The sequence below is a fragment of the Pelodiscus sinensis genome, chromosome 14 (assembly GCF_052426305.1).
Source record: "Pelodiscus sinensis isolate ZL-2025 chromosome 14, ASM5242630v1, whole genome shotgun sequence".
NCBI classification, from domain to species: domain Eukaryota; kingdom Metazoa; phylum Chordata; order Testudines; family Trionychidae; genus Pelodiscus; species Pelodiscus sinensis.
Window position 1 is genome coordinate 8206174 of NC_143065.1, and position 18845 is coordinate 8225018.

Here is an 18845-nt window from a genome sequence, read left to right on the forward strand (position 1 = left end):
TGAGGCGTGGGCTCCTCAGTCTTCGGCACTGCCACAAGCGTTAGCACCAACCTTACGTTGCCTTTATCAGACACTTTCTCCGGGATTTCGACCGTTGCCTCTTCCCCTCTGCTGGCTGGAGGCCACTACCTGCTCGGGCCGTCTCTCACTGGAGTGTGGTGGGGCGGGATCCGCTCTGGAATCCTCTCCCTCAGGCGATTTGGGGCCCGAGGCAGACCAAGGGCCAGGCAGTCGCTGGACTTGTCTTCATCAGGTACAAAAAGTTCTTGTAGTGAGAACGGCTGTCGTCTGTTGAATGGTTGTATAGAAAGGGAACCAGTTGCCATGACAACATGAACTCTAAGCGGCACAAACACACGGCGCAAGCAGGATCTTTGGGGGTTTATTTATATATATATGAACATCTGCCATTTGCACTAGCTTTTGGGTGCTAATTAGTCCTGCTACTTCACCTTTCCCCGCCATACATGTTTTCCAGCATCCACGAATCTCTCTGGGAGAAGGGAAGAAAATGCCTTTTATTTTTAGTTGGGGGTTCTGACGGCTTTTGTCCTGCCTCCCGCCCACCCACTCCCACCTCACAACCGGAGAAGATGCTCCTCTAGCTTGATCAGTCCTGCTGGAAGCCAGCTGCCTATGAAGAAATAAACTCCCTCCGGAGGGTGGTGCACATCTCTCTCATTGCCGTGCCGTGAAATTATACCGGCAGAGAGTGTGGTAACGAACATTCACTGCACTAAACAAACCCCTCCAGGTGCAACATAATTCTTCCCAGTTACACCCTTGAGAATAAGCCCTCTCTCCCTTCTTGTGTATTTTTCCTCTTCAGATCAGCCCCTTCTCAACGGCAATGGTCCTCTGTGAGTAACAGGGCCTTTGAAATTCAGAACTCGTGTGTGTCACGGGCCAAAAAATGGCCATTTTGTGCCATCTTGAGGGTGGGTAGTTGTGCCAAACCGACAGATGTTTCGGGATAAAATGTGTCTGGTTTTGCACCTCCCTGGTGGGAAATGCGCGTTGTGAGAGGGATGTAAACCAGAGCTTGTGGCCATGTGGGATAAGAAATGCAGAAAAAGCAACGGAGAGCCGCTAAAACAAAACTGGAGTTTGTGAGTGTGTACGGGCTGGTTCCTCAGGGCACCGATGGGAGAGTTGTTTTACCGTCTATGCTAGCCACCCCAGGTTTTGTCTTGTCCATCGCCACAGGATCTGAGCTAGCTGGCCACGGCGGTTGGCTGCGGGTGGCTTAGGGGTGCTGCTTGTTGCAACTGTCAGAGCTTTTGATGGCCACAGAGCAATGCATACGCCTGGGAAGTGCTTATCTTCTGGTGGAGACCCCCTCATAAGAGCTCCAAGCCTGAGCAGGTGCTTCTTTAATCTTCCCCTCTTGCAGAGCCGACTGGCAGCAAGCTCATGTCCCTGTAGGGTCGCCAGTGCAATGTGGGGCAGCTGTTAGGGTTGGAGAAGAGGAAGGAAGGCATTTGCGTTGCAGGCAACAGGCTCTGTCTTCTCACAGCAGCCAGCCCCACGTGAGACAAACACTGATCCTTGGGCAGTTCCGTTACCTTGAAGTCTGGTGTGGGGCAACAGCAGCGTAGGCATTGTACTCGGAGGGGCGATTGCAGCACGCCGAGATGCACCCGATTAGCGTTAATCAAGGGTGCTAGAGAAGCCGTGGCAGCACGGGCCATGTGGGCCTGTCTGGGGCCCTGGGGGCTGGTGTGCACGCCGCCTCTGCATTGCATGGTTTCTCTGCCAATGACAGTCGCATGAGCTCAGGCATGTCTACGCTTTCACGCAGGTGCACTTTCAGTTGCCACGTAGACGCACCTTGTGACCGGCTCAGGTCTTGCAAGCAAAGCAGGGTGAGGCTTAGTCAGTGTTTGGAGGGAAGATCTTTAAAGGGACTCCGGGCTGCTGTGAGATGTAATGTCGGTGCCACAGACTGTTCAGCCGCTCCTCCATCAGTAAGCCACGCGCAAGAGAGGTGCACAGCATTGCTCTTCTGTTCCTCCCCAGAAGTGGGGGAGTGATCCAAGTGCCGACACTGGAGCTGAGCAGATATTCCCCGAATGATTCAGTTGGTAACTCTAGCCTCTTCCCCTGCTTCTGGCATGTTCCTGGGCAGATTAATTTCACTGATTAACTTTTCCCTCTAGTTTTATTTCTCTCTGTGGTTTGATCGCCACCAATTTACTGCCAGTATTCAACACTTCCTACATATGGACAGAAATTAACAGCACTGGTTAGCTGTGATTGGCCAGATGGCATTGTTATTGTTTCCTGATTGGATGATCATTATTTTTGTAATCAGACAGAAGGCTCAGCAAAGCTACTGATGTTTTGAATCTCTTGGAGAGTTTAAGGAGAGACAAATCATTTTTCAGCAGCTTCTTATAAAGCACAACTTTTTCCTCTCTGTGTCTTTCAGGACTTAGCTCTGGTATGATTCCTAAAAGAACTGAGCTCTGGGGGTGGGGGAGTTTAAAGCTATATTTCTCTTGTACCAATGACACAAAATAACGACTTGGAGGTTTGAGGCCTGTTTATTTGCATCGGTACTGGAAATCTGGAGGGAGGCTGAGGGAATCTTGTTGCCTGCTATGTCTGATACCATATAAAATGCACCAATTCTGGTGCAAATTCTTGCAAATGAAAGTTGAAAATACACTATGAATGAGTATTCAGGTGGAGCAAAATATATTGAGTTTGATTTCTGTCCGGCATCTTGCATGGTCCGTTACACCAGTGCAAAGGAAGAGTGAAATGCTATCGAATCAAAGCGGCAGCTTTTCATGTTCACTTTGCATTAGGCACTCTAAATGACTCTGCAAGGTGCAGGGCAACAGACAAGTGGTCCGAGTGAATTTTAAATTCAAGCAAATACCTTTTGGGAAACTTTTTGCCGCATTCACTCAATTCTCAAATACCCAGACACAAAAAGTTTTGTTTGGAAACCAGCTAAGTTTGCTAAGTGGAAAAAAAATCACAAAATTTTCCTAACGCTTCATTTGCAAAACCCAAATAAAGGAGCAGCTAGTTAAGGGTGTCCTAAATCTCACATTCTCCACGTCATCGGCAAACATGCTATTTTCAGAAATGATCAACTGCAGATTTCATCACAGCACAACTGAAACTCCGTCCCAGAAGGGGTTGGCTTTTAAACATTATTTGTATTATTTTTGTTGTCTTGGTTTCCGGACCCCTAAATGTTTTCTTCCACAGGGTTAGCTTGGCATTTGTAGCATAAATTAATGTTGGACACTTAAGCTCTTTCGCCGACACAGTTCCCCTGGAACTGACCGAACAGGGACTTTACCAAAACTCCTTCTGGCAGGCGGAGCAGCCACTCTGGGCTCTGCACTGATATAAACATTGTGATAGAGCCACAGCTGGTGCTGGCCCTTGGCCCTGTTGAAAGTCCCCTTCAGGTTTACGCTAGTGGCCATGTCAGGCTTGTCTCAGCCCAGTGGCGGTCCGCAGAGTGCCGAGCCAGTGGAGATGCGCTCCAGGGACCTGGTCAGTGTGGACAGGACTTTAACCCTGCCCCACTGGAAGGCTGATGGATTCTCCCAGGAGATGGAGAAGGCTCTCGGGCACGTGTACAACTCAGGGCTGCTTCCCTGGGGAAGGATGCCGACCTGCTGTGGGGCTGGCAGTCCCTCCTGAGGCAGGCCTTCCGGGAAGCTTTGCCCAGGGCCCTTGGCGGGGGCGTAGAGCAGACCTCGGGCAGGGTTCGCAGATCAAGGCCATCTGGGGCCACTGGAGCTCTCGGTGCTGACATCGTCCCCCCTCCCACGGGTCTCTCCCCTGGAGCAGAGCTTCCGCGGTTGCGCCCAGGCCTATGCCAAGCCCCAGTCCTCAAATGACGAGACCGAGTGTGCGGCCCATTCCGGGGAGCCCTGATGGCGCCCAGCACAGGACCCGGCATCAGCGCTCCAGCTTTCGCTGCCTGCCTGACACAAGCCAAGGAAGCTCCGCGCATGGCCCATCTCCCAGCGCAATGCTCCTGCATGGGGCGGGGCAGGCTGCCGGGCAGCAAGGCACAGCACACGGGGAGAAGCCAGCTCAGGAGCGCACCCCTGTGGCCTGTGCAAAGCGACAGGGAGCTCTGCTCCGACCGAGGGCATCTACCGGTCCCCGGGGGCGGCTTCTCCTGTGGTCCTGGCGGCTGAACGTGAATGTCGATCTAGGGGAGGTCCTGGTGCCCTGGAGACTGGGGCGGTCTGGCCAGAGAGTCGATCTCTTGCTCCCATGTGCCCTCCCCTTGGCCTGGAAGGAACCAGCCCAGAGGCCGTTTGGCCCGTTCCGCTCTGGGCCGGCCCAGGGCTCGGTCAGTGCCAAGAGCAAAGGCAGCTGCTTGTCGTGGGGACGCCCGGGCACCGAGCCCGAGGCCAATGCTCCCAAGCAGGCTTGAGCGGGCCACTGACCGCACAGCAGAGGGTGAAAGCGTCGCCCCTCGCTGGACTGGGGCAAAGGGGTGGAAAGCTGCACGCCCCTCCCAAGCCCCCGGGCTGTCCCGTGCCGCAGGCGTTTGATTTTCTGTCTTTCTATGTCAGAGAAAAGCGCCGGGGACCCCGGCCCCATGGACAGCGCCCTGGGGCTGGAGCTATTGTGGGAATGGTGGTGAAGCGAGAGCGCGGCTCCACAGGCGAGGAAACGTCCTTAGCGCACGCAGACCCTCCTTTGGCAACATCTGCTGGCCGCCGCGGAGCCCCCGGGGGCCCCGTGAATTCTCTGGCCTGGGAGGGCTGAGCCGCTCACAGCGACGTTGCTGCGAGAGAGGGAACCCGTCGAGCGATTCTTTCCGAAGGCTTCGCTCAGCTGCCGCGCTAAGCCGCCGCGCCGGCGCAGAGCCGGGTTCCCTCCCGCAGTCTGTCACCCGGCTGGTTGCTGCTATTTGGGCTCCTGGTTGCCTGCTGCACCTGGAAGCACAGAGGAAGCGGGGTGAACAATTGACCAAAGTCCCTGCTCACTGTCTGAGCGGCTCCCGTTCTGCACTGTGTTTACCCTCCCCTCCGTCCTGTCGCGAGGGCGGGGCTCTGCTCCATGGTGCAGAAGGGGAAATGAGGGAGACTTGAGGCCCGGGTCCTCCATGGATTGGAACCAACAGCGGTTAAGGGCCTGAGCCCCCCAGAGGATCAAGGCCCATGGGACTTTCCCCAGGCGGGGGATTGAACTCGGCCATGTGGGGGCGACGGTTCGGGCTGGTTCCTTCTCCAGACAAGCCCACCGCTGAGCCCAACGCAGCCATGGAGCAGCGCAGTCGGACAGCGCTGCATCGTGCCAAGTGTGTCCAGCACCCTGAGCACGACCGGTTTGGTTCACCATGGTACTTCCTGGGAGGGAGCTGACGATTGCGTCCCGCCTCACCTGGCTAGAAAGCTGAGGACCCGAGTGCAGATCCTGCCAAGGCCAGAGGTGGAGCGAGTGGCATGGGTGGGTTGGGTCCAGCTGATGTTTATATGCCTGGGATCCCTCCCCAGCTGCTTCCAAAGGCTGGTGTGGCAGCCTTTGCCCAGGAAAGCCCAGCAGCCCCCTCTGGCCGGGCTGGGGGGCATCAGCAGAGCTGGGCGGGAGCCCAGGGCGGAGGAGCAGGGTGCCAGTCACAGTGGGCTAGATGGGTCCGCGGGGTCACGTGGGTCAGGAATCGCGCTGGGGAGGGGGACTTGGCACGGGAAGAGTGGGGGCTCTGGACTAGGGCTGAGCTGCTCTGGCCGCGTTGTGTGGGGAGCTACGTCCAGACGCAGGGTGCGTGGGCCGAGCCGTGAGGTGCATGCAGGGGCCGGGGTCACCAGGGACACGCATGTCTCCCGTGTGTGGTCCAAGCCCTGCTGTGCGGCCTGACCCCCCAGGGCCCTGCAGCCCCTCAGCGAGCTCAATGAAAACCACGGAGAGTTGTGAGAACAGCTTGTGGGCGCGTGTGCGACAGAGCCTGGACCCCAGCCGGGGAGGGGAGAGAGCTGATGGCAAAGACTGTCCATCCGTCACTCACAGGCATCATCCCTCCCCAGCCACAGCCGCATGCGGGGAGCCGTGCTGGGGATCCCCTGGCCACGGCACCGGCCTACCTTCCGCAGGCAGGGCTAGGCCCCAAATCGCCATGGCAACCCCTCAGGGCCCAGGGACCCGTGCTGGGGTGCTGGCCCACAGGCGAAGGGGGAGGCCCCTCAGGCGCCCCGCGAATCCTGCCGCAGCGCGCCAGGTGACTGGCCGGCTTCGCTCTGCGCGCCACAGCGCTGCACCTCCAGAGCAGGGCAGCTGGGCCGAATTCGTGCCTCTGTCGTGCCACCTGTGTCTGACCCAGAGCCGCCCTCTGCCTCTGCCTCTGCGTCACAGGCATCGGCCAGCCCGAGCCTCCCTGGCAGCTGCCCCCCAAAGCCACAGACTGACTGCAGCGTGAGCGTGCCTTCCCTGGGGCCCGGCGGCCTGTGCTTGGCGGGGTCCATAGCTCCCCGAGCTGCACCAGGCGTCCCATGTCGCTTACGGGCCTCGTCTCGGTCCCCTTGTGCAGGAGTGTGCGCAGGGCACAGAGGAAGCCCTGTCTCTCTCCCCAGCCAGTAGAGAAACGTATCCCCTCCGGGCTGGGCGCTGCTGGGCGCACGTCGGACTGCGCTGCCCCTCCCTGTACTGGAGCGGGGGCTGCAGGGAGCCAGCTGCAACTGCCTGGTTCAGGGCTGCCGGGCCCATGGCTCTACGTGGCGATACAAAGAGCAAGAGACAAGCCAGGGAAGATGGGCACAGTCTAGCCCGACGGCGCCAGCCTCTTCTCCCCGCCAGCCTGTCCTCCTCCTTGGAAGGCCCCGGGCAGGGAGCTGGCGGGGAGGGGCTGGGGCAGGAGACAGGTTGGGTGGGATTGTTCACTGGAGCATGCCGGCTGGTGCAAGGAGAGAAGGCTGGGCCGGGTGTCCACCATACAGCCCAGAGCAAGCCCTTGCCAGAGCCTTCCTGTCTGTTTCCGCTGCGGGGGCCAACGGGGCCCGCTCGCTGAAGGGCAGTGGCCTGCTGAGGAGCAGCTGGCCCCGCAGTGTTGCTCTCACCCCGCCTGTTTCGCAGAGAAGCCTGAAATAGTTAAACCCCAAGTGGATGAAAAATGGGGGGAGGGGGAGAGCTGGCGCTGGGTTACCCACTTTGTGACCAGTGTGACTGTCTGGCAGTGAACCAGGCTCTGCCTGGGGGGAGCTGGCCGGCCTGGCCTGGGGCTGCCTTCGTGCTGGGGCGCTGGGTCTGACTCGTCTCTCTCCTGCCCTGCAGATCTTCCACATGACCTATGACCTGGCCAGCGCCGTGGTGCGGATCGTCAACCTCATCGGCATGATGCTGCTGCTGTGTCACTGGGACGGCTGCCTGCAGTTCCTGGTGCCCATGCTGCAGGACTTCCCCGAGGACTGCTGGGTCTCCCTCAACCGCATGGTGGTGAGCGCTCCGCCAGCCCTCCGCGCCTCTCCCCAGCAGCCACCCGACCGCGAGGGGGAGGCAGGTGGGATGTGCCCTGCGGAGGTCAGACAGCCCCGGCTGACCCATCCTCCGCTGACCACATGCAGGAAAAGGCAGGAGCCCGGTGCCCCCTGCCGGCAGGACACAGCAAGGAGGAGGCATTGCAAAAATGGCACAAAGCTTGGGAGCCCATCCTTGGGCCTCTGTGGGGCTGAGCGGGAGCAACAGCTCGACCAGAGCCGCCCCGTCAGGGCAGGCTGGCTTCAGGGCGCAGGCTCCTTGCTCCTCACACCAAGCCCTGCTGGGCGGGTGAGCAAATCACTCGGCCTCCCCCAGCCTGTTTGCCTGGGTTTACGATGGTGCCATTGCACTGCTCTCCTCCCTGCCCTGCGGGGTGCAGTGCGGATTGTGTCTGGGCCAGGCAGCACGGGACCCCGAGGGCAGGAGCAGTAGCCGGGCTGTGCGGGGGCCTGCAGTGCTCGTGGGGAGACACGGAACATGCGCTAAGTGCCTGAGGAGCTCCTGGTGCCCTTCAGCCTTTCCCAAGAGCCCCGGGTCCCCAGCCAGTCGCGCCTTCCGAACCAGGCACTGGCGCAGAAAGGCCTTGGAATGACAAAAGCCCAGCCCGTGGCTCCTGCCTGCTCTGCAGAGCTGTGAAGGGCCCGGGCGGGTGGGCAGCCCCGCGTTGGAAGCCACCCGTGGGGGCTGGTTTAGTGCTTCTCCCTGCTAGTGACTGGTGCCGGGCTGAGCGCTCTATGGACCAGCCCAACAGGCACAGCCCAAGCAGTCCCCTGGGGCCCCTTCTCTGCGTCTCTTGTGGTGGTGAACTGAGCCCGGGCCCATTGTGCTGGGTGCTGGGCAGAGCCAGCCCCGGCCTCACGAGCCTACGGTTTAGGTAAAGCAGCAGGTGCAGCGCGGGGAAGTGACAACCCAGTCACCCAGCACGACTGGGAGAGCCAGGAATGGAGCCCAGCTCCCAGCGTCCTGCTGCCTCTGCCTTTCTGCCCATGTGCCTCCTGCCTCCTGGGCAGCACTGAGCAGCAGCTGCAAAGGGGAGCGGAGTGACAGGTGCTGAGGGTACCTGTCCGCTAGGAACTGGGTGGAGGCTGCAAACATGCTGAGCAGCCTGGAGGGACTTCAACCTGTTCTCTCCTGGCCCAGGCACGCTGCCTGAGCTCATCCCAGGCTAGCAGCATGTTAGGCTCTGCAGGCTTCCCATGCGGGAGGGTCGCTGGAGGGGGTACACGCAACGTGTGTAAGTCCGAGTCTCTCCGGGTTCCGGGGCGGGATGGTTGCTGGAGGGGGTACACGCAACGTGTGTAAGTCCGAGTCTCTCCAGGTTCCCAGGGCGGGAGGGTCGCTGGAGGGGGTACACGCAACGTGTCTAAGTCCGAGTCTCTCCGGGTTCCCAGGGCGGGATGGTTGCTGGAGGGGGTACATGCAACGTGTCTAAGTCCGAGTCTCTCCGGGTTCTCAGGGCGGGAGGGTCGCTGGAGGGGGTACATGCAACGTGTGTAAGTCCAAGTCTCTCCGGGTTCCCGGTGGGGGAGGGTCGCTGGAGGGGGTACACGCAACGTGTGTAAATCCAAGTCTCTCCGGGTTCCCGGTGGGGGAGGGTCGCTGGAGGGGGTACACGCAACGTGTGTAAATCTGAGTCAGAGTTCTCGAATGTGGTGCCTAAATTTAGGGTCTAGTGCCCGGAGTTTGGCATCATAGTAGGAAATCGAACTTCCCCCAATATACCGAGTGCCCCGCTGTTCCCAGGGGAGTCGTTGGGACTGCTTGGTGCGCGGCCTTTGGGGCATTAATCAGGTACCATAGATGTGGACTTAGCAGCCCAAGCTTAGGCATTGGAGTTGAAAAATGTCTGTCCCAGGGACTGTGTCCCGGGATGCTGCTAAAGCCTGTCTGCCTGTCTGTCTGTCTGTCCCTAGAACGACTCCTGGGGCAAGCAGTACTCCTACGCGCTGTTCAAGGCCATGAGTCACATGCTGTGCATCGGCTACGGGCAGCAGGCGCCCGTTGGCATGTCAGACGTCTGGCTCACCATGCTCAGCATGATCGTGGGTGCCACCTGCTACGCCATGTTCATCGGCCACGCCACGGCCCTCATCCAGTCGCTGGACTCCTCACGGCGCCAGTACCAGGAGAAGGTAAGCGCCCCGCTGTGCTGCCCAGGGGGGCAGGCGGGTCAGTGCTTGAAGCAGCCCGGTCTGTGCAGAGTGAGTAGCGCTGAGGGTCACCCCGCTGTCTGTCCGGTCCCGCCAAGGAACCCCCTGGCTCCCAGGAGGGAAGCAGCGTGTCAGCCGTGGAAGACGGAGCTGGACTCGCGTTCCAAGGGACACTGGCGCCTCCGGGTCAGCTGCGCGTTTCACCCGCATTTTCCCTCTGGGCTCTGGTTCCAAGGCCCCTGGGACCCCGGCGAGGCCGCTGGTTTTCAGGGGCTTTGCTTGAAAGACTCCAGCACAGGGAGCCACCCTGTGCCACCCAGCTCGATGCGCACAGGAGCCGAGCAGGCCGCGTAGCTGCCAGACTACAGGGGGACACGGAGGCCCAGGCCGTCGCCCCCCGAGCCACGCGTCAGCGTCAGGGCGGTGAGTCTCGTGGCGTGGAGCAAGTTTGTTCCAGCAGATACAAAGGGGCAGGAGTTCTAACGTCGTCTACTGCAGCCAGGCTCTGCATAGTAACAACGAAGGAAGAGAAGCAATTGTGGGCCCGGGGTTCAGATGCCAGAGGGGAGAAGTCTGGTTGCTTCTAGCTATGGACACAGGCACCTAGCACAGGTCAGCAGAGTTCAGGCACTTCTGGGCAAGGAGCTATGGGGCCAGCAGAGCCACGGTACCTCCAACCTGGGAGGCAGGTGGCTTAGTGGTCAGGGGGCTACGGGCTTGGAGATGTGAGCTCTAGTCCTGACTGGGGTGCTGATTTGCAGCGTGTCACTAGGCAAGTCATTTTCCATCTCCGTGCCTCAGTTTCCTGCTCTAGAAATGGAGGGAGATGATCATTCAAACGGGCACAGCAACATGAAGTGAGTTCGGGGAGACACTGGGAGGAGATGCAGGGGTTCCAGCCAGAGGAGACGCAAGAAGCAGGAGAGGCTGGTTGTGTAGCTTGCGCAGAGGGCGAGGCAAGGCAGGCTGCTTTGTGACTTTCAGCTCCCCGGCTCAACATCTCTGAGTCCTCCTGGCACGTGGCCCGGCTGGCGCCCATTAGAAGCAGAGAGGTTGGAGAAGCAGCCCCCAGACGGGAGACTTCTCGGCCCGTGTTGTTTGCGTTCCTGCAGGGCTGGCGGCCCTCGTGCACCAGGCCCTTGCGGTGCTTCGGGCGACCCCTCGCTGGACTGGCCCTTCCTGCGCCCATGTCCGGAGGGTTGCCAGGTGTCCAGTTTGAACTGGACAGTCCGGCATTTCAGCTTTCTGTCTGGGAAAGAAATTGAGGAAATACCGGACATAGAATTGTCAGGTATTTTCTGATTGGGTACGTTTCATTATTATGAGTATCAGGACGTAGTTGCTCACACTGCGTGAGTCACTCTGCGTGCGTGTGTCTACCAGCCAGGCAATGCGCAACTTCGCAGTAGAGAGGAGGGGGCTGGGGGCCGGGCGGGATGGAATCCCCGGGGCCGGACTCGCTCGTGCGGTCTGCCGGGACCGTGCGCGGAACGAGGAGTAATGGTAGTTCGGAATAGGAAGCCTAGTCCGAACTACCTAGTTCGTGCCGCGTGTAGCCGTGGGGCACAGAGTCCGAACTAGCGGACATTTAAAAATGGCGGCGCCCGGCAACATGCAAAAGAAGCCCTGGAAATTCAAATCCCGGGCTTCATTTGCAACTCCGGTTGACTACATTACCACCCTAGTTCGAACTAGGGTGGTAGTGTAGACATACCCTGGGGGAGCTGAGCCCAGCGAGCTGAGCACCCTCTGACTCCCAGGGGCAGACGTGGGGCCCGGATCGTGAGCCACTAAGGCCAGTGGCCATCCTGAGCTGATCCTTGGGCACCTTCCCTTGCGTCCAGCCCTTCCCCAAAGGTCCCACTGGCCACCAGTGCTGCTGCCCAGGTGCCTCCAGGTACCTGCCATGCCCAGGGAAGGGGCCCGCGGCAGACAGAGGCGAGCTGGGATCAGTCCTGCAGGGCGCCCAGTGCCCTCTAGCGCCAGGCTCGCCAGTGGGATTGGAGGCGTCAGCACCTCGCAGATCGTTTCCCTGCCTTGGGGGGAACCTCAGGCCCTGGTGCTCCTCATCCCTCCTGCGGCTTGGACCAGTGCAGGCTCTGGGGGCTGTGGCACTTTGGCGCGGGTTGGTGCTGGGTGTCTGGACTCACCCGTGGGTCTGTGACTGGGCCCGGATTGGGTGCTGGGTGTTGTTCCCTGCCCCGCCAGTGACATCCCGGGGGGAGTGGCTGCTCCCGCACTGTGAGCGTCACCCCCAAAGGCGCTTTGCCATGCCATTCCGCCAGGCATCCCCCGGCACCTGACTGCGCTCGAGCAGGACCACGAGGCTTTTCCTCTGCTGAGCTGACCTTGCGCCCTGTTCATCCCCTGAGCCCGCCCTCCCGCGGGGTGGTGCATGGTGCTGTGTGAGCAGAGCTCCGGCGCTGGGCTGCACGGGGGGAAGGTCTGTCGGAGGCCAGGCTCAATGAGAAATCTGCTGCTGCTCCTCTCCAGCTGCTCCCATTTCCTGCTCGCCGCACTGAGATGCCCTATTGATTTCTCATTGTCCTCGAGAGCGGAAGGATTAATATTAATGGGAAGTCATTACTCACCCCCTCGATAGATGCTGTGACCTTGGGCCAGCCGGGAGAGCCGGACGCGCTGCCGCCCCACAGCACAGAGAGGGCAGGGTTCCCGGGACCCCTTCTCCCTCCCTCCCCAGGAAGTCAGTAGGCAGGGGAAGCTGGGAGTATCCGTGGGGAGATGTGGCTCTCCCCTGGGGCTGCCTCAGACGCAGGCACCAGGTGTCAGCCATGCAGAGCCCAACTTGGCCGTCTCCCTTTGCAGAGCTCACCTGCTCCTGCAGCCCCCTGCCGCTGCCCAGCTCAGAGCGAGGTCTGCGTGTGCCCGTCTCTGGCAGTTCTCAGCTGGGGGACATGCGCCGGGGGGGCAGACGTGTTCTGGGGGGCACATCTGCTCCCTGGCAGTTTGCCTCCTGTCACGGGCGACACAGAACGTGCTGGCCCTGTCCATGCAAAGGAACGGGCTACGCGGACGCTGACTTGTTGCGCCGGGCCGGGACACGACTCTTTATGTTCCAACTGCCGTCTTGTCTCTGCCTGGGGAGCGAGAAAGGAAGCCGCTTTCCTGTGGTGCAGCCGGACACGTTTGGACTCTCCTGGCTGGGTTGTGAGCAAGTGGCTTGTAGGCGAGGCGGAAGGCCGGGGGGTCGCAAGGCAAATCAGGCTCCTGGGTGGGGCACAGTGGCCTGGAAAGCAATGGATCCTACTGACGTCAGTGGCTGTGGATGCACCTGAGCCTGCGGGAGGGTGAGTGTCCGTGCGAAACGCTGCGCACGCACGTGTGCGGAGGTGGGCGGGTCCGAGTTCATTGCATGTGCAGCACATACAAACCACTGTGGGCCAAACCAATCCATGGCACATCCCCCGTGTCGGCCATGGAATTACCCCCGGAATGCCTCTTGGCCCGTGGTGTCTGGCTGAAGGCAAAGGAGGGTTCAGTGACTCGCCGCCCAGGGCGTGTTTCGGTGCCGAGGCTGCGTGCGCAGCCCTGGCTGGAGCAGGGCGGGCCTGTCTTTGCACGCCCCCTGCAGGAGAGGGCCCTGGCCGGAGCAGGGCGGGCCTGTCTTTGCACGCCCCCTGCGGGAGAGGGCCCTGGCCGGAGGAGGGCGGGCCTGTCTTTGCACGCCCCCTGCAGGAGAGGGCCCTGGCCGGAGCAGGACGGGCCTGTCTTTGCACGCCCCCTGCAGGAGAGGGCCCTGGCCGGAGCAGGACGGGCCTGTCTTTGCACGCCCCCTGCGGGAGAGGGCCCTGGCCGGAGCAGGGCGGGCCTGTCTTTGCACGCCCCCTGCAGGAGAGGGCCCTGGCCGGAGCAGGACGGGCCTGTCTTTGCACGCCCCCTGCAGGAGAGGGCCCTGGCCGGAGCAGGACGGGCCTGTCTTTGCACGCCCCCTGCGGGAGAGGGCCCTGGCCGGAGCAGGACGGGCCTGTCTTTGCACGCCCCTGCGGGAGAGGGCCCTGGCCGGAGCAGGGCGGGCCTGTCTTTGCACGCCCCCTGCGGGAGAGGGCCCTGGCCGGAGCAGGACGGGCCTGTCTTTGCACGCCCCCTGCGGGAGAGGGCCCTGGCCGGAGCAGGGCGGGCCTGTCTTTGCACGCCCCCTGCGGGAGAGGGCCCTGGCCGGAGCAGGACGGGCCTGTCTTTGCGTGCCCCCTGCGGGAGAGGGCCCTGGCCGGAGCAGGACGGGCCTGTCTTTGCACGCCCCCTGCGGGAGAGGGCCCTGGCCGGAGCAGGGCGGGCCTGTCTTTGCACGCCCCCTGCGGGAGAGGGCCCTGGCCGGAGCAGGGCGGGCCTGTCTTTGCACGCCCCCTGTAGGAGAGGGCCCTGGCCGGAGCAGGACGGGCCTGTCTTTGCACGCCCCCTGCGGGAGAGGGCCCTGGCCGGAGCAGGGCGGGCCTGTCTTTGCACGCCCCCTGCGGGAGAGGGCCCTGGCCGGAGCAGGGCGGGCCTGTCTTTGCACGCCCCCTGCAGGAGAGGGCCCTGGCCGGAGCAGGGCGGGCCTGTCTTTGCACGCCCCCTGCGGGAGAGGGCCCTGGCCGGAGCAGGACGGGCCTGTCTTTGCACGCCCCCTGCGGGAGAGGGCCCTGGCCGGAGCAGGGCGGGCCTGTCTTTGCACGCCCCCTGCGGGAGAGGGCCCTGGCCGGAGCAGGACGGGCCTGTCTTTGCACGCCCCCTGCGGGAGAGGGCCCTGGCCGGAGCAGGACGGGCCTGTCTTTGCACGCCCCCTGCGGGAGAGGGCCCTGGCCGGAGCAGGGCGGGCCTGTCTTTGCGTGCCCCCTGCGGGAGAGGGCCCTGGCCGGAGCAGGACGGGCCTGTCTTTGCACGCCCCCTGCGGGAGAGGGCCCTGGCCGGAGCAGGACGGGCCTGTCTTTGCACGCCCCCTGCGGGAGAGGGCCCTGGCCGGAGCAGGACGGGCCTGTCTTTGCACGCCCCCTGCGGGAGAGGGCCCTGGCCGGAGCAGGGCGGGCCTGTCTTTGCGTGTCCCCTGCAGGAGAGGGCCCTGGCCGGAGCAGGACGGGCCTGTCTTTACGCGCCCCCTGTGGGAGAGGGCCCTGGCCGTGAGCCGTCCACCGCATCCCACGGGTGGGGGAGGGACGGTTCCGATTTCATTATCAGCTTTCAGATTCATTCCTGAAAGTGCCTGGGAAATAAAGGAGGCGCGCGCTTGGCAGAGGCAGGTGGGTCCCTCGGGCTATGAGTCCCTTGCATTCCTGAGCGCAAGCAGCTGTCAGCGCCCAAGGTTATTTCTAAACCTAGAAAAGCCTGTGAATGGGGCACTGAAAGTCTCACATCCGCTCTGGTCTCCCCGCCCTGAGTAGAGGAGGCAGGGGCTGCCCCAGGCCTCCGGGGCCACTGGGGAGTGGACAAAAGGGGATGTGCCTGAGGCCGGGGGCGCGTTGGCCTGTGCCGTGCCTGGCCGTGCCTGAAGCCGCGGGGAGCTGGCCTGTGCCGTACCTGGCCGTGCCTGAGGCCGCGGGGAGCTAGCCTGTGCCATATCCCGCTGTGTCTGAGGCCGCAGGGAGCTGGCCTGTGCTGTATCCCGCCGTGTCTGAGGCCGCGGGGAGCTGGCCTGTGCTGTATCCCGCCGTGTCTGAGGTCGCGAGGAGCTGGCCTGTACCGTATCCCGCCGTGTCTGAGGCCGCGTGGAGCTGGCCTGTACTGTATCCGGCCGTGTCTGAGGCCGCGGGGAGCTGGCCTGTGCCATATCCGGCCGTGTCTGAGGCTGTGGGGAGCAGGCCTGTACCGTATCCGGCCGTGTCTGAGGCCGCGAGGAGCTGGCCTGTACCGTATCCGGCCGTGTCTGAGGCTGCGGGGAGCTGGCCTGTACCGTATCCGGCCGTGTTTGAGGCCGCGGGGAGCTGGCCTGTACCGTATCCCACAGTGTCTGAGGCTGCGGGGAGCTGGCCTGTACTGTATCCGGCCGTGTCTGAGGTCGCGGGGAGCTGGCCTGTACCGTATCCGGCCGTGTCTGAGGCCGCGGGGAGCTGGCCTGTGCCGTATCCGGCCGTGCCTGAGGCCGCGGGGACCTGGCCTGTGCCGAATCCAGCCGTGTCTGAGGCTGCGGGGAGCAGGCCTGTGCCGTATCCGGCCTTGTCTGAGGCCGCGGGGAGCAGGCCTGTGCCGTATCCGGCCGTGTCTGAGGCCGCGGGGAGCAGGCCTGTGCCGTATCCGGCCGTGTCTGAGGCCGCGGGGAGCAGGCCTGTGCCGTATCCGGCCGTGTCTGAGGCCGCGGGGAGCAGGCCTGTGCCGTATCCGGCCGTGTCTGAGGCCGCGGGGAGCAGGCCTGTGCCGTATCCGGCCGTGCCTGAGGCTGCGTGGAGCAGGCCTGTGCCATATCCGGCCGTGTCTGAGGCCGTGGGCACATGAAGATGGCCAGTGTAGCCGCCGGCTGAGATTTGCTCTGCCGTGCGCAGGCTGGAGGCTGCTGAGGGGCCCTTCCGCGATGCGAGCCAGTAACCTCTCGTCTCTGCCTCTCTCCCGGCAGTACAAGCAGGTGGAGCAGTACATGTCCTTCCACAAGCTCCCCGCCGACATGCGCCAGCGCATCCACGACTACTACGAGCACCGCTACCAGGGCAAGATGTTCGACGAGGAAAGCATCCTGGGCGAGCTGAGCGAGCCCCTGCGCGAGGTAACGAGCAGCACCAGGCTCATTGGGGGTTCAAGGGGGCCAAGACTCCCCTCAGCTCAGCATGCGGAGGCTAAGCCGGGGGAGGGGGAGGAGACGGAGCAGGACGATAGAGCCTGATTCTAGCAGCAGCTGCCCTGGAGGGATGGACGTCTGTCATTCCCCGGCCTCTGACTGCCCACAATCAGAGCCGAGCCCTCCGGGATTTCAGCCACCCCATGCCGGTCGCTGGGGGCAGTGCCAGCCTGCGTCGAGTAACCCTGGCAGGGCAGGCGGCTGAGGGGTCAGGGCTGGTGAGAACCTGAGGGACTCCGGGAAATGGCCGAAAGCCTCTGCTCTGCAGCACCAGAGCGCTTGGCGGGGGGGGGGGGGAGGCAGTCTCCGGGGACGCGGGGAGGTTTTCCTGCCAAGGGCGAGTCCTGCGTTCCGTGGGTCTGTGGTGAGCGCCAGCCTGGGCTATGAGCCACTCCGCTGCTAGTCCCTGCGCTGCCTGGTTCAGAGTGACCTGGGGAAACGCTCCGCTCTGAGTCCATCCGAGCAGGGGCCTGGGTCCGAGGCTCATCCCCCCTTAGCCTGCTCCCGCTTACAGACCTGGCAGGGGCTGGAGGCTGCTGCCTTCCCAGTCCCTCCCTTCCCGCTCCGCAGGAGCCCGTGTGATGGAGCATCCCTGTGATGTGGAGGGGCCGTTAGGCGCTGTTGGGGGCTGTGTGGTGCCGGACCAGCCCTTTGCAGGGAGGGGCCGTTAGGCGCTGCCCAGGGCCATGCGGTGCCGGACCAACCCTTTGCAGGGAAGGAGTCAACCGAGGGTTTTTCCTCCTGCTGGTATTACAGCGACACCTGGGAAAGCCAGGGCGCATGGAGGGAGACGGGTGCTGATGGCAGGGGCTGCGCGCTCCCTCTGCTGCCCATCACATGCTGCTACAGTTCAGGGGCGCACCCCGCAAAGCCCAGCTGGCAAGCGCCACATCAGAGCTGCCCTATTCCAGGAGACCAGCTGGGGACCACGGTCCTGCGGCCCCTCCCTGCCCTTGGTGGCCCAGCACGGCAGTCGAGCCAGTGATCTGGCCCCAGACTCATTCCCAAGCGCCTATGTCAGTGACAGCAGAGCACTGGCCTGATGCCCAGCACATGTGCACCCCCCAGGGCCAGTGCCCAGCGGGAATGGACTGGAGGGGAGAGAGGGGCCACCGGGGAGCCTGGCAGAGGAAACTGCACCCAGACGGAAGAATCTGACTCTTTGGGGAGGGGCTCGGTGGCCACTTGCCCCAGTCTCACTTCACTGTTTCCTGCGCTGGAATCGAGGTGGCCGTGCAGTGACGAGCCCGTTGCGGGGGCCTCGGGGGCGATGCCGTGGGGCGCGCTCAGGGCATCGGCCGTGCCTGGCAAAGGAACAGTCCTCTTGGATCATCCCGTCTCGGGCACTCAGACCACAGACATGGCCACCCTGAGCCTCGCTAACTGGGGGGCACCTCTCCCTGCCACCTCTCCCACCCAGCCCCACTTGCCCCGGGAATTCCTTTGCCACGTGGCGGGGCACATCTCCACAGCTGAGCATCTCAGAGGCTGACCAGGGCACGGCAGGACGCTGGGCACCACGGAGTGACAGCGTTCTCCCGGGGCGAGCCTCTGGCTGGCTCTTGTGGCATTTCCCCAGTGCCCCCCACGACGGGAGGTGGCTGTCGGGTCCCTGCTTAGCGAGAGAGCGAGAGCATCTCGAATTCGAGCTTAAGGCTCCCAGCTTTAGTACACGTGGCCCTTCAGACCCTCCCAGAGCGCTGTCCCAGCAGGCCTTGGGCCTCCTCCAAGGGGTCTTTGTGGGGACTCACATCTTTTGTGGTTTTCCAGAGTCCTGCTTGGGGCTCTGGAGGGCTCTTGGCAGGTTATTGCAGCCGGATGAAGAGTCTCTCTCTGTGCCTGTCTCTGTTTCTTCCCCCTACCCCGCCGGGTGCCAGGAAATCATCAACTTCAACTGCCGGAAGCTGGTGGCGTCCATGCCGCTCTTCGCCAATGCGGATCCCAACTTTGTGACGTCCATGCTGACCAAGCTGCGGTTCGAGGTGTTCCAGCCGGGCGACTACATCATCCGGGAGGGCACCATCGGCAAGAAGATGTACTTCATCCAGCACGGCGTGGTCAGCGTCCTCACCAAGGGCAACAAGGAGACCAAACTGGCCGACGGCTCCTACTTTGGAGGTGAGAGTCCGTGAGGCCCCAACAAGACCGGGGCTGTTCCCCAGGCAGTGCGCAACTGATTCCTCTTGGTGCTGTGAGAGACGCGGACCCTTTGTCTTGCACTGAAATCACCAGCTCTCTGGGTCAAAGAAGAGCTAGATCAGTGCACAGCCAGGCTGGGCAGCGATGGGGCCCCGGGCTCTGGCAGAAGCTGGGAGTGGGCCAGGGGAGGGGTCACTTGGCGATTCCTTGTTCTAGTCACTCCCTGTGGGGCACCGGGTATTGGCGGCTGCCAGAGGACAGGACACTGGGCTGGATGGATCTTTGGTCTGACTCAGTCTGGCCGCTCCCCTGTTCTTGTGGGTCAGGCAGGGTCTCTG

At 62.5% G+C, this 18845-nt stretch overlaps 1 protein-coding gene across 1 annotated transcript in view; it reads left to right on the forward strand.

Moving 5' to 3' along the window:
• The window catches only part of HCN4 (hyperpolarization activated cyclic nucleotide gated potassium channel 4), a 93679-nt gene that overhangs the window by 64706 nt on the left and 10128 nt on the right, over positions 1–18845 (forward strand). Inside the window, exons 3-6 of the mRNA XM_075897567.2 lie at positions 7255–7416; positions 9372–9590; positions 16150–16296; positions 18246–18486. Coding sequence (XP_075753682.2) covers positions 7255–7416; positions 9372–9590; positions 16150–16296; positions 18246–18486 — 769 coding nt within the window. The remainder of the gene's footprint in view (positions 1–7254; positions 7417–9371; positions 9591–16149; positions 16297–18245; positions 18487–18845) is intronic.